This window comes from Pistacia vera, unplaced genomic scaffold (assembly GCF_008641045.1).
Source record: "Pistacia vera cultivar Batoury unplaced genomic scaffold, PisVer_v2 Contig350, whole genome shotgun sequence".
Taxonomy (NCBI): Eukaryota; Viridiplantae; Streptophyta; class Magnoliopsida; order Sapindales; family Anacardiaceae; genus Pistacia; species Pistacia vera.
In genome coordinates this window covers 634,625-649,128 of record NW_022196169.1, presented here as the reverse complement: position 1 = coordinate 649,128, position 14,504 = coordinate 634,625, and the positions used below count along the sequence as shown (strand labels likewise).

Here is a 14,504-nt window from a genome sequence, read left to right as displayed (position 1 = left end):
TCAAATTCTTAACATGCAAATTTGATGATGGATAAATTGATAGGAAATAAATCGGAGCCAACATCAAGGATTTTCAATTCAATGCTGATTGCTACAACTCTTAAGGAGCTTTGTATAACATCGAAGTACAACCATCCAACTTCTGATAATTGTCCCAGTGACATCAGAATTATTAGAGCAGCCAAATACTAAATAAACACACAATTCAAATGATGTGATTAAGTGAACTAATTAAGCCAAGAACCGGGGAATGTATCAGTCATAAAGCAAGAAAAGAGCTGCTATACATTTTTGATCAAATGAGCCAAGTAACATGAATATCTTATCAAAATGTCAAAGAGACAGACAGTGAGATTTATAAGAAAAAAACAAAATCCCCGTGTTTCAACTTGAACCAACTAGGCAAGCATTCAACCCTTGCACTAATAAGAGATCCCAACTACTAGTTTGCTTTAGTTGCCAAATCGGCCTCTTGCCCAAGGCAGCCTTGGCCGGCCTCCCCCATTGCGTTGTACACCACCATGGTTCTGGCGTTGAATACCACCATTGTTCTGGCGTTGAACACCACCGTTACTCTGGCGTTGAACACCACCGTTACTCTGGCGTTGAAAGACCCTCATCCTCTGCTCCTTCATATTGGCAAATAGTGAATCCAGTGTTTGAGGCCTCAGCTGCTTAGGCCCTCCATTGTCCTGCTGCAGTGACTGCACAGAAGATGCAATCATCAAGATCTGCCAACTCCTAATTCAATGGTAAACTCAAACCAGTACATATTTAAACAGCATATGAGTCAGATCATTGTAGTATGTCAAACTTCACAAATTAGATTAACAGGAAGTTCATTTCCATAAATTTAATCTTGTAAAATAGAGTTTCCATAAATTGTTTGAAGTCCCCCCACAGAATGCCAAGCATATACACAACCAAAGCTGTGATAGAATGGTACCTTAGCAACAAAACCCCCATTTGCAACTTTCCTCTGAACTGGCATAGCTCCAACCCTACATACATTAAAAAAAATGATTGAAGAACTGAAAAGAAATATATAATTAAGTAGCCGCCTCTGATATGAGACATAACTATACCATCCAAGATATCATCATTGCTCAAAGTCACTTGAAGACCAGAACATGATATAGAGCCACTTCGAGCAAGATTTGAGAGGCTTACCATTGTGAATTATATTAAATCAAACTAACAGAAAGATCAGACAAACCATTCCAGGACAAAAGAGGCACTTCAAGAAAGGGGACAGGCCAAATCTCCATTACATTAGTTCTTTTGTTCCACAAAAGTTTCCAATCGCAGAACACGGCTCTGAAGTTCAAGCTTCACAGTGAAAAGGGGATGCTTTCATATCCCAAAGAACACAGAAAGACCTCCATGAAGCGGCCGACTTGGGAAAAATTAAAGGGGACAATTCTCCAATCAATCCAAAAACCAGGAGACTTCCTCCCAAGAAACTCATCTTGGAAACAACATGACCAACAAACCAGCCACAGATGCTTCTAATTTTAGAGCAGACCTCAGCTTCTACTACCACATCTAAACAACTAAAATGCCCCCCATTTAACTTCTATAACACTCCAAAATTCTTCCATTTGGTTACAATTATTGATGCACAAAAATGCTCAGTTTCACCCAGAAACCAGAATTCAGATTATTGTTCGTCTAAACATCTTAAAACAGATTTGTCAGTTCCAACCCAAGGTCTTAAGGCAAACGGCAACCCAATTGCCTAAGAAGCAGGTGAAAGAAAATAGAAACGCTAATAATAAACCAAGGCATCTTCCAGAGTCCAGAAATCTCCATAAAGAAAATAACACAAATTGTAAATGCAGTAATGCATAAACCCCATGATTATCTTCCAAACTCATCAAAATATCTCAAAGAGGCCAAATTCCTCTCTGCAAAAGGTCTAAATTGAAAAGGATAAACCAGCAGGATATATGACATGATCACATTGGAAAAAAAACATTCACCCTGGAGCATGATCCTATGGTATGTTAAGTATGAAGGTGAAGACAACACAAATAGGAATCTTCAGAAAAACAGAAATCCAGAAGCAAAATACCCATAAATTTCAAATGCCATGCCCAATAGTATAACCACAAAATAACTTGTCCACGACAAGTATGAGAGGGAGGGATAGATCTATCAAGGCATTCAACCACCAAATATATCGAGCATATTTTGTCCAATGTTTCACATCATAACTCTCTTCAAAATATAAAGCTTGCACAATTTATCAAACTTATTTTATGTTTTAAACAATCTCCTTTGAATGGTATCTTCTTGCCCATCACCAATGATCAATAGCTTTCACAGCCAACTCAAAAAATATAACAGCATCTCCAAAAGATAATACCAATAGCGAAATATGTATGTGCTGCTTACTCTAGCAGATGAACTTTTCACACCACATTTATGAAGACTACTATGCAGACATTCTACTCTTTATTGCATGAACAGCATGTCTATGCTTAAAAAAACTCCCAATATGTGGTTGGCCATTCGCCACAACAAAACCAGATCTTGCACTACAATGTGAGTGGACATAAATTAACCCGAAGCAAATGGAAGAGACCATCAATATTATAGACCATGATTTACCTGCAAATTTCAATGATAATACATGTTCATTAGATGGGCAATTAATGCCGCCAAAACCACCCAAATTATTCCAACTGTTTCTAGCTCATCTTTGCTAATAACAGGAGATAAGATTAGATGAAGTGGCTTCAAACCTTGCTCTTTTCATTTTATTTGTCACCATGCTACCATTAAAAGCTCTATTTCTGACAGGAGCAACTACGGCTTTCCTTGCAGCTTCATTCGCTAGAGGAAAATGGTTATTCTGGAAATTTGACCTTCTCTGAGCAAGAACACCCTATAACAGTATGTTGAAAAAGACATCAGAATTTACCTACGAAACCAGATCATGTTACATGTTACCTCTGGAAGAAGCAATGCTTGCATACCTGTCTAACAGAGGATCTTGAGCCCATATGCTGTCGAACTTTTAAAGCCTTATCTTGAACAGCGTTATTAAAACTTTTCTGACTTTTATTCTGCAGAAAACAAAATAGACTAAGATATCAGCCAAATATCAAAATGCTACAACAATACACGAACGCACATGATTACATACATAAGCTTCCAAACAGTAGTTTCTTACCGGTGGCCTACGCTGCTGCTTAGGTTTAGTTGCTGCAGGGTTCTTTGACATTTTAATAATGTCATCTACAGCAATTCAAACGAAAAAAAATCCATAAGAAATCAATAAATAGATACAAAATCATGATACAAATATTGGGAAACATGTAATGCTTAAGACATACCTAATGACATGTCCATTTTCTTTTCTGTAAGGGCAATTGCCTCAGTAGTGAGAGGTTTAGCAGCCATCTGTCATGGATCACAAAAACTAGGTTATAAATGGAAAAAAGCAATGAAATAGCAGTTGGTAAAGGAACCGAGCCTATGACTAAACTTAACCGAAAACTACGTTAACCAGCTCAAAGAAAGAAAGAATAAACATCAATTTTTATTTTTTTTTTTAAACTTGAGATGGATACAAAGAAAATCCGGTGAACAAATTATATGGTGAGAAAACTAATAAATAATAAAGCAACTTCGATGAGCTAATAAAAACATAATAAAATAGACAAAACCTAACAAGCCGAAGAAAATGAGATTCTATACATAAAAGGACACGGCCACAACAACATAAACAGATTGTTGAAACAATATCATTACAGTTCATAAACCAAACATATTTCTACAATATTACTACAACAAATGAACAGAAATATATTTATAAAATCTTGAAAATTTACAAAAATCAGCGATGATGAACACGAAAGAAGCTCTCAATACCAAGTACAGGATCAAATTCTCAAGATAAAGTATCAAAGAATGAACTGCTATACTTACCGATTCTCGAGAGAGAGAGAGAGAGAGAAAGAAAGAACTTCGCTGAAGCTAGGGGTAGGGTTTCGTGGTTGCTTCCACAAATCTAAGAAAACCTAACACAAAAATCGTTTCCAAAAGCCGACAAGAAAACGGAAAACCTTGGGTGAAAAAAGGTCTATTTATAGCGGTCGGTTACTCAGCGGATTTCAAGTTCCAATCAAATCAATTACAACTATTTTAGTAATTTGCTTTCAAGTCCGCCTAGGATTACCACATTCATTGCGTTACCCTTCATGTGGGGGATTATCCAGTGCACCACAATATAGAAAAGCTTTTGTCCTGGGTCAAAAGAAGTTTTATGTGTTACGTGGCGGTATGTTATTGGTTGAATGTTGATAAGCTTGATTAGGAGAAATGAAGAGATATTTTTGTTGTGAATTAATTGACGTTAGAAGGCTATCGTCATTTACTTGGGATCCAAGAGAGCTTAGGCAAAGTGAACGATCGATTAGACCGCCACCTATTTTCATAGGAATATATCATCACTTTAAGCTAAACTATATATTATTTATTTAATTAGATAAAACATAAACGTTATAGATTATATGATTTATATCACTTTTTCAAATACCTTTCCCACTCCGGTTAATAAACATCATGATTGTTATGATTATGTTTCGTCTTTTACATTTGGGATAAAGAATAATTTCCCACTCACGGCTTAGCCAAACGATGCTTTCTAAAAAAATTATTTTCACTCGAGTTAGAATCTTTTAATAAAACTTATTAACGAATATGGTATAAAGTATAAACGAATGTAAAGGCAAAAATACCCTTCTCTTTTCTTCTTCCCTACCTTTCTTCTCTCGGAGAAGGGGAAAACGTGAGAAAGAGAAGAAAGAAGAAAGGTGAAGGAGAAAAAGAAAAGAGGCGGCGACGAGAAAGAAGAAAAGAGAATGGTATATTTGTTTTTATACTATTTATGCCATTGTTTTAAAACCCAGTTTGGTCAGTGAGCCAAGTCAAGAGAGCCTAAAGGGATTTCACCTGGGGTTGGATCGAGGGTACTATAGTAACCTGCTGATCCAACCGGTTTTTAGAAGAACATGGTGAATCAAAATACATAAAACGATGACTTTTGATTGTCGTTTGGTGAGCAAACATGAATTGGGGTTAGGAGATTTTGAAAGGTGGATCATGGTGATCAGAGGGTGTGTCTAATTAAGTTTTAGTAGCTGGAATTTGGCCAAGAAACTGCGAAACCCTAGCTTATGATTGTCAATGATTGGTGGGTGGAATGGCTTGGAAACTTTAGGGGTTTTCTAAGGGAGTAGCCAGTAATTCTAAGGGTGGTGGTGGTTGGAGTTGTCGTCGCTCAAAACGGCCAGAATCTAGCAAAAGACAGCTGATCGACGCGGTTTCCATTGCTCTGCGATCGGTGACTGATGAGAAGGGATAAAGGGTATGGTTTTGAAGAGGAGAGGGTAGGGGTCCTAGTGGTGGTGATGCAAGTGATTTTAGGTGAGAAAACACTCGAAAAAATGGAAAAGAATGCTAACATCGACACGTGTTAACATGCACCAAAAACAGTCACTATGCTAACATGCGTCGATACAAAAATTTTGAAATTTTTTTATATGACACGTCACTGGTTTGACCAGGGGGTCAAACCGGTCAAGCTGTGACTCGACTTCTTTGCCAAGTTTAATCCCAAGTTGGTTTTTAAAATATTGGTCTATACCATGTTAGTTAATAGATTTTATTAACGAATCTTAACGATGGGTGAAAAAATATCGTTTTGAAAATCTTCGGATGAAAAAAGTTTTGTTTAACCAAACCTTAGGTGGGAAATTGTCGTTCTCCCTTTATATTTTCATTTTTTTTTTAATTTACAACAATACAGAAAATGTTTTCTCTAATTTTCAATAAATACAAAATCAATTCATCAATACGTGATCAGCACCACTGAAAACAATTGGTCAAAATTATGAAGAGGGCTCAGAGAATTGTGTTCATTGGAGTGCATAACGAAGGAGGTGTAATAAATTATTGCCGAAATAAATTTCGCCGGCTGTTTGTAGCAAAGCAGTAGAGTTTGCGTTGTTCACCTCAACAGGAACACATATTTATTCTAAGAATTATGCCGCTGCTTACCCCACTCTTACTGTGGGACGACCTAAGTTTCTGAAAATTTTAATTGTAACACAAAAAAATTTAATCAGTTGACTCCATACACCCACTTCTCCGCGTTGCTTGTGTAGTTAACCAATTCCTCTGGTTTGAACCACAATTTAATCTCATCCTGCGCTGTCTCAGGGCCATCACTTCCGTGAATGATGTTTCTACACAGCAATGCAAACACAAGATTGTCAAGACACAGTAATTTGCACTAAATCTGGACTTGATTATAATAAATGGAAATGTAGGATTGAGTGAAAGACGATTTGAAGATCTGTAAGTGTAAATTGAAACATCATGTCGAGGTGATAAGAACATACCTTCCAACAACAACGGCTAGATCGCCTCTGATTGTTCCAGGTTCTGATTTCTGTGGATCTGTGGCTCCAATGAGTTTCCTACCGTATTTAATAACTCCCTCTCCTTCCCAAACCTGCATGAGTTGGATGAATATGGTAGCCAAAAGAGTTGACCTTTAATGGTATTTGGTATTATACTAGTTTTAGTTCTTCTTACCATGGCAAGAACAGGGCCAGAGCTAAGGAACTCACAGAGGCCATTAAAGAAGGGTCTTTCCGACAGATCATGATAATGCTTCTGTGCAAAATCTTTTGAAGGAATCACTATTTTGACGGCCACGAGCTTATACCCTTTACGCTCAAAGCGAGATATGATTTCTGAGATCTGAAGAACAAAATCCAATCCTTGAACAAATATTAATCAATCCTCACACTGCAACAGATATACAAATACTTTCTTTAAAATTAATATTGAAAAAACACCCACACTAACTCGAGAGAGGGATAGAGAAAAGACAGATATGAAGAAGAAGAAGAAGAAGAAGAAGAAACTCGGGAATTGAATGGTAGACTTCGGGTTCAATAAATGCATTTAGGGCCAAGCACTACCGGTGAATGCTGATGAGCAAAAAAAATGGGGTGGTGAAGTTGCTTATCTAACGCAGGCAAAAGAACTGAGAAAGGCATAAGACTTTTTGAGCAATAAATAAATATATGTTTGATGATTGTTTTACCAGTCCTCTCTGCACTCCATCAGGCTTGATAGCAATGAAAGTACGCTCCATCTGAATGGATAGAATGATGCATTAATAAAATGAATTACAGTGTAGAAAGATAAACGAAGTTTCAGTAACAGTAAATAAGATGTTGGCTTAATTGATGACCTCTGCAGCATGTGCCTCCTGCTCCTGGAGCATGTAAACTGCAACAAAATGGAAAAGCACAAAGGAAAAATTAAGATGAAGATCAGACACAACAAAAATCTATGATCTCATGTAAGTAAATACTTAAAAGCCACTCTTTCATAAAGCTACTGAAAAGTTTTTGTTATTGCTCTCTTGTAGAGATGAAAACATGATTGATTAAATTGTTCACAAACTCTAGCTACTATATGTTTCCCAACAATTTTACTCCTTACTTAACGAGTTCAGGTCAGAGGCAAACTACAGGACACATAATGAAAAGGATCAGAAAAGTTTTGATCATTGCAGAAGAAAGAGGATTTCTCACAAATGTTTAGTTTGGGATTAAGGTAGAATGTTGGGAGAAACTCAAGGAAAAATTCAAGACTAGCATATACATCCCCAAGCCAATCATTTCTCCATAACCATGCTTAAGCACAGTCTGATCATTGTAGAAGAGGTCTCGGAAGCCACGATGCTAATTCTTAAGCAAGTGACAAGGCTCCTCTTCCTTTTTTTCCCAAACCACAAACACTAATTCTCTGCTCAGACCTTTTACATTTAAACCATCATCTCCTTTCCCTCACTTGAAAAAATTACAGAGTTAAATGCATCTGTTTACTCTGAAGAAAAGTCATATTTAAAAAAAATCCAAATCTCAGAGATTTCATTACATACTACATTAATTTTTATACACTACACAAAAAACAGAGAAGGGGAAAGCAACATTTTCTCCCAACCTGCTGCCGGAAGAGCAAGGGCTCCGGATAGCCATCCTTGAGACACGTTGGAGGAACCAGCCCTACCGAAATTTGACGCAAGAAAAGGCACCTTCCCACTGAATGTAACTGCCGCTGCTGCAGCCACTGCTCGCCCTTCTGCAATAAGAACAAATCCATAAATTACGCTCAAAAGATGCCAAAGCCAAACAATTAAATGAACAACACAGATTAAAGTTATTGCAGAACAACAAACCGAATCCAAACTTCAAAATTTTAGTACTATGATCAACAAAGCAAGAAAATCAGTTCAGGCTAAGCCAGTAATTCAGCCCAATTTAAAAAATTAATCACAATTGTTCAACAAACCATGTTCATTGTTTCCTAACACGTATAATATATAAAAAAAGAATCCATTCCAAGATCAGTTTCCATGAAAATGAAAATATAGTAAATCTAATTAAACAGTAAGAATTCAACGTAAAGTTAAATGGTTTAAACAAAGAAATGAAATGAAAAGATTTACCAGAGTAAAAACGAGAGTTCTTAGAAGCAGACAGGAGAGACCTAGCGGCTCTAGAAGCAGATCTGCCAATCAAAGAGCTCATTTTCGGAGTCTAAAGAGTGAAAAATGAGCAGAGAATAATGGTCAAGAAAATGAACCCAAGAGAGCAATAGAGTGATAAGAGCTAAGGCAAAATATTTATATTTATATGGAGATTCTTGCGTTGTTTGAGTGTGCCTGAAAGATAGATTGGTTATCGATTAATGTGTAGTGTAAAGTGTGTGGTCCAGTCAAACCCTACCCGAACTGCTTGGAGCCGTGAACGTTAGTCGTTAGATGAACCCATTAAACTAACTACCCGATCATTTGTGCATAATTAAGAGATCTTTTTTTGTTTTCTCATGTAAAGTACGATTATGAATAAAGGAAGTTTCTTTAAGCTTTACAACCTTTTGTTTGTTAATGGAAAGTAGGCAGGAAACTTCTTGATTTGTCAAAGCTCAAGAGGTGGAGACAATTAGTCGTTTGGTACTTATTCTCTGCTCTGAAAGTTGAACACAGAAAAAGGTGAAAAGATAAACGAAAAGCAGCTTTGTTTGGAACCAATAGGACCACGTTATTTTATAATTGACAGAGAGAAAGATAGTTGCCAGAGAGTCGAACCAACTTTTGTAGAGGGTGCCTCGTTTTCACTGGATGAGCAGAGTGGTTCTTGTGTTCACGTGGAATCTGGTGCTTTGTGGGATGGGATTTCTTAATTACGCAAAGAATTTGGTATCTTTCCTCCTCAGAGCACCTCAAATTTGCAGTGTATTTTAGGCTTGGCGAGTTCTCTTAATCAACGGCATGTTGTAACTTGTAAGCAACTGTGTATTTGTTCTTGTTCCAGAATTCATCACCAGACTTCTACTTTGCATTAGTAGCCACTTGGCATGAATCCTAAATCTATACCGTAATCATCAATTCGAGCTAAACATAATAAATAAAAGCTACGTTTTTCTAAAGTAAAAATTCTTCAATGGAACCAGTGGGTATCCTTCCTTGCACTCAATGTACATAGTTTACACAAACGCCATGCACCGTTCCACATAAGACTTTCTCTTTAGAGAGAATGGGTATGCCTGCTACCTTCAGGAACACTTGCATATCTACTCATTCCTAGAGTTGTTTACACTGCAATGCTTCAGCAGATTTCGTTGCACATGAATAGTACAAATTAGAGAAGCATCGGCAATGGTGGCCAGTCCAGAGGTCCTCAAAATGCCAGGCTGAAGGGCTTGTGTTTCCGTCGAAACTATGAATCATATCAGTCTAAATGATAATAACCATTGATTCTTATTGAATAAGAATGTTGTTTTATGTACAAAAACATAAAGAATAGGTTAGTAATCCACTATCTAATTTCAATCTTCAACATTAATAGTCATTGTCCTATGTACACAGCTTAAACTGTTATATTTCACTTTTCCCATTAGGAGTTTTTGGATCGGAAGCCAATTTGCAATCAGTTTGTAAGGCCAACAGCCAAGAGTCCACCTGAGAATGAGAAAAAGGTAAATTAAAGGTATCTACCATGACGATCAATTCCGTTAACATAGATGAAAGTAAGAAAGTAACATTTTGTAATAAAATTGAGATTTATTTTGTCAATCAAATTAGAGGGGTTTTCCATTATTAATGAGGCATCCTAATCCTCTATTCATTTTCATCAGCATAATCCCAAATGACACAACTAGACTAAATTCTCACAATTACCTATTTACTAAATCTTTTAGATGGTGACAAATGCAGACATCTTTCATAATTCATAATTCATGATTCAGGACAGTTAGTTTCCTCAACTCTAGTCAAACAAATTATTTAAAGAAAAATACTCATAAATTTTCTCCTAAACAATAATCATTGGTAGAGATATTGGACATTCTTACCATCGCTAGCTTTGATTACTTGTGTGTTATATATTTTGAAATTTATATAGCTGCTAGTCTAATGGGTGAAACCTAATAGGAGTTTGCAAAAGGGGTCCCCCCTTTTGTCAAATAATTTGGAAATTAAAGAAGGATAAGATGCAAGAAGTTGAAGACCAGAAAACCACGTAAAGATTGGCACATGTGAGAAGGGCACAGATCAATTTAGATACCATCCATATGAAACAAGCAGACTTACTAGTACCTGTATCTTAGAAATACTTGAGCATTCATATCGCAGTCCATGCCGAGTTAAGATATAAAATGAATGTCGTGTCTCTTCATCTTCTCGCGTAAAGCTTGGCAAAAAACCTACTTCAACAATATCAGATAACAGGGTGGAGTCCTGTGGGCTCAAATCTGCATGATATAGATATTTTAAAGTTCATCACCAGACAACCAGATGGCAGCTAAATACATAGAGAAGCAGGAATTGACACATAATGACAACGAAGTTTAGGAATTAGGATTATCAGTAATAACGTACTACCTGTGGACTTCAAATAGAAGAAAATACATGATCCATGAAGGACAACAAATCGAGGAAGCCAGTCATCAACCTCAGTATCATCAAGGGGGGGAGGTTCTCCAGGTAGAGGCTTCCACCTCTGTAAAAGGAAACAGAAAGGAAAGCCACAGGTAGGGTCATAACATGCACAAACTAATGAGCTATAAACTGGCACGAAGTAAAAGAAGACATAGAGATGGTGATTACAGTTCTGATGTACAGATAACCACACAAACGAGCAGACCGTAAAATTTCATCAACATGTTCCAACCTATATAAGAAAAGGAAATCAAAGATAAGTACAGAAAAGCAAGAATCTGTTTAAACTAAACAGAAATTTCTTTGAAAAAACAGAAGCATAATACTGCATTCGATGGTTTGCCATGTCATTGGGTGCAAAGGGCAGAGAACCCCACTTCAGTTCTTGAAGCATAACTCACACATATAAAATGCAAGACCAGGGTTGGTCTCCTCATATTTTTCAGAGACCAAAATTTTAAATTTAGAAAAATAGAACCTAACTTATCCCAGATTGAACACTAAGTGCACAGACAGTAAACAAAAAGAGATAGAAAGAACGACAATATATACACATTGACTGATATAATAATTTGTAACCAGAAATGTTAACCACGTCTAAAGTGAAGCACTAAGTTTGTCTTACTGAGCTTTCAAGTGAGCTTCCCTCTCTTCTAAATCAGCAAGTTCTGATCGAAGTGAAGCCAATTCTGCAGCACTTACCTCAACCTGCAAGTCAAAACATTGTGGGGATTCAGAAAACAGAAGTTTCACTGATTTTAATGGTCAAAGCCAAAAAAAGTCCTTCAACAAACCTTTTCCTGACCATCGGGGCTCGAAATCCAGGGCAGCCCACGTATGCTAAACATATTCAACATGGATGCCGCACTTTTTAACTTTCTTCGAGTCCACAAACAGCTATTTGACCTATGCTAAACCAGAATAAGAAGACTACACTAAAATCAATTCAAAAATTCTTGAACCTAGTCTAGCTGACTTTATATTTCTCTTTTACTTTGCCTTTGATATAAATACCTCAAAGAATTGTCAGTACTTGGCTGCGAAACAGATGGAGTATTGCTTTGAGGAGAGTCCACACTGGGAGTTGGTACTTGAAAGTGATCCCGGATAACCTTTATCTTCCCAAGACTATCATCCATGAAGCTCTATATTCAGAGCACAAAGAAAGAATAGCTGTGACCTGGAAAAGAAAAAAAACCAGATGAATTATCTAACAGATAATCCACTTGCAATCAGCTAAAAAAATCCCTTTTTCTTTCAACTTAATTTAATACAGCATTTTGTTCCAATGCCTTGTAGGTGCAGAAAAATTATGCATAATGCTTAGCGTATTCAACAGAAAGCTCCCAACAAATAAAGCTCAAAGATCACTAACTTGTCATCAAACCCATAATTGCATAACTAAGAATAATCAACAAATGTAATCCTCCCAAATAATAAATCACACAATTATACCCTCGATCCATAATAGTAAGCAACTTATTAAATCCCATTACTAGAAATCAAAACAAAAAATTCCAACAGCTTAGATTTCAACTACATAAGATCTAAACATCAAAAGTTGATGAATCAAACCCATAATTCTCCAGTAAACTCTCACAACAATATTTCACTAAAGGCTTAAACAGTTACAACCTTGAACAGAAATAACTAACCTTAGAATACCATCCAGCCAAAAAGCAAAAACAGGAGACAAGTTTGTATCCCCTAAATCTGATCAAAACAATATAAAATGAATACTATTAACCAGAGCTATCACCTAACTTACGTATCAACGAAACTTTTAACATAATAAACAAGTTAGAGATTATAAAAGCGAGAGATAAAGATGGGGGTATTACCACTTGGAGAGGGTTAACTTAATAAAAGAAGAAAGAACACGAAAGAGCAAGAGAAAGAGGATCAGGATCAGGATCTTCTCTTCACGGAAAGCTGTTTGACTCTCGTATAACTTAACGATATGAATGGTCGGTATAGTAGTTTAGTTTTGTAGTTTTAATCATATAAGTCAATTCAGAAGACGGTTTTACCCCTGTGAGGTTGCTGATAGGCTGATACTTGAACGAAACCCCAGCTTGAGCCTGAGCTTGAGCTTGAGCTTGAGCCTGAGGAAAATGGAATCGCGCACATAGATTATGGATAATTAAAAAATAATAAATATGGAATTATATTTTAGACCATGATGATGATTGATGTCCCATTACCAAAATATAGGGCCCATTGTTTATCACCATATTAAGATATTGTACAATTTATTAAATTATTTAGATATATTTTTTTTAAATTTTTATGCATTTCTGTTATATGTTATATATATATAAAAATCAATGGGTTTGCTTTTTATTATTATTATTATTGTTGTTTTATATATAAATTTTGAGAAATGCTAAATATACAAAGGCTCCTACAAAAAGTCTTTGTATAAAGTGATGTGACAACTGTTATACTATTAACTTGTGGAAAAAAAAAAAAAAAAGATTGATGTAAAACTAGTGATGTGACGGCTGCCACAACACTTTGTACAACAACTCTTTATAAGAGTCTTTATTCCTCAAGCATTTCCCATAAATTTTTTAGCCTAATATTACTTAATACAACATAATCCACGCTCCCATTAAGACAGGGACAATTAATTGCCTTTATGAAGATAGTAAGTTGATTGCACTTGGATTTCCACTAAGAACTTTACAATGAAATTTAGGTACAGTCTAAAGCTCCATAGATGATTGAAGAACAGCAACATTTCATTTATTACTGAGTGGCACAAAGCTAACTAAAACCCTTGATTGTATTACTCGAGAGATCCTGAATTCGATCCACCTTAATTGTTGTTAATAGGGGTGATAACTGAGGAGATTTATTCATCTATCAACTTCAGGACCTCAAGAAATTAGTTAAAGTTCGCATAAACTGATCAAACACCTTCAGTTAAAAAAAATAAATAAAAAAATATCAATCCAAACACAATCAACTAATCAAGTAATAAAGAGTGGTTTTGATGCAATCTACCTTCACTGGAATAGAGATCAGATCGGACCCACTAAACATTATCAATTTTAGTCATGTCTTGACCCACCAAGAGTTAAAGCCCTAATGTTTTAGTAGCTTGGGACCAAATTGATGGTCTAAATTGGCCCACGAGAACATGCAAAGAAGAAATCATAATTGCTGAAGCAGAACATGGGTGGTGCAATAGTTGGTAGAATCTTTGCATAAATCTTCATTTGAGTCGTCACATAGTCGCTCCAAACTGTTATTAGATTTGCAATAATCTATTTTTAGGGAGACAAGCAACTTTACGTTTACTCAACTTGAGCATGATTTGACACTTCACCAGGGTAAATCAAGTGATGAGCCCCTTGTGGCAGAAAATGATAGCTTTCTTAGCGGTGAGTAGAAAGTATTTGGCGATGTTATAGACTTACGTATCCAGATGAAATTTGACTCACACATCTATAAAAGGGACAGAATT

The 14,504-nt window shown here is 36.2% G+C and overlaps 2 protein-coding genes across 3 annotated transcripts; both read right to left on the bottom strand.

Moving 5' to 3' along the window:
- Window positions 1–217: 217 nt before the first annotated feature.
- LOC116139370 lies at window positions 218–4,143 on the bottom strand. 2 transcript variants are annotated; one of them, XM_031425047.1, is made up of 7 exons: window positions 3,937–4,143; window positions 3,342–3,408; window positions 3,152–3,243; window positions 2,982–3,071; window positions 2,748–2,890; window positions 947–1,001; window positions 218–704 (listed from the first exon to the last, which is right to left on the bottom strand). In XM_031425047.1, the coding sequence occupies exons 2-7, from the start codon at window positions 3,406–3,408 to the stop codon at window positions 453–455; spliced, it is 699 nt and encodes a 232-aa protein (XP_031280907.1). In that variant the 5' UTR covers window positions 3,937–4,143; the 3' UTR covers window positions 218–452. The 2 variants fall into 2 exon arrangements, with proteins under 2 accessions (XP_031280907.1, XP_031280908.1); XM_031425048.1 differs by having other exon boundaries at window positions 3,179–3,243; window positions 3,937–4,130.
- A 1,730-nt stretch (window positions 4,144–5,873) lies between these two features.
- Window positions 5,874–13,128, bottom strand: LOC116139377 (nucleoside diphosphate kinase IV, chloroplastic/mitochondrial). The gene is made up of 16 exons (XM_031425056.1): window positions 12,874–13,128; window positions 12,688–12,745; window positions 12,047–12,212; window positions 11,827–11,938; window positions 11,658–11,740; window positions 11,201–11,264; window positions 10,976–11,093; window positions 10,691–10,845; window positions 10,013–10,054; window positions 8,540–8,630; window positions 8,035–8,172; window positions 7,277–7,314; window positions 7,127–7,177; window positions 6,610–6,777; window positions 6,414–6,526; window positions 5,874–6,257 (listed from the first exon to the last, which is right to left on the bottom strand). The coding sequence occupies exons 3-16, from the start codon at window positions 12,169–12,171 to the stop codon at window positions 6,134–6,136; spliced, it is 1,422 nt and encodes a 473-aa protein (XP_031280916.1). The 5' UTR covers window positions 12,172–12,212; window positions 12,688–12,745; window positions 12,874–13,128; the 3' UTR covers window positions 5,874–6,133.
- Window positions 13,129–14,504: the final 1,376 nt, after the last annotated feature.

What these genes read in the sequence shown, in the direction of transcription:
- LOC116139370 (XM_031425047.1), bottom strand. Translation starts at nt 3,408, where the DNA reads ATGGCTGCTAAACCTCTCACTACTGAGGCAATTGCCCTTACAGAAAAG. An exon ending in CAAGATCCTCTGTTAGACAG is followed by an intron (nt 2,891 to 2,981) that starts GTATGCAAGCAT and finishes ATACTGTTATAG; the next exon opens with GGTGTTCTTGCTCAGAGAAG. An exon ending in ATGGGGGTTTTGTTGCTAAG is followed by an intron (nt 705 to 946) that starts GTACCATTCTAT and finishes TCTTCTGTGCAG; the next exon opens with TCACTGCAGCAGGACAATGG.
- LOC116139377 (XM_031425056.1), bottom strand. Translation starts at nt 12,171, where the DNA reads ATGGATGATAGTCTTGGGAAGATAAAGGTTATCCGGGATCACTTTCAA. An exon ending in CAAGTATTTCTAAGATACAG is followed by an intron (nt 10,055 to 10,690) that starts GTACTAGTAAGT and finishes TCTCATTCTCAG; the next exon opens with GTGGACTCTTGGCTGTTGGC. An exon ending in CTAGCCGTTGTTGTTGGAAG is followed by an intron (nt 6,258 to 6,413) that starts GTATGTTCTTAT and finishes ATTGCTGTGTAG; the next exon opens with AAACATCATTCACGGAAGTG.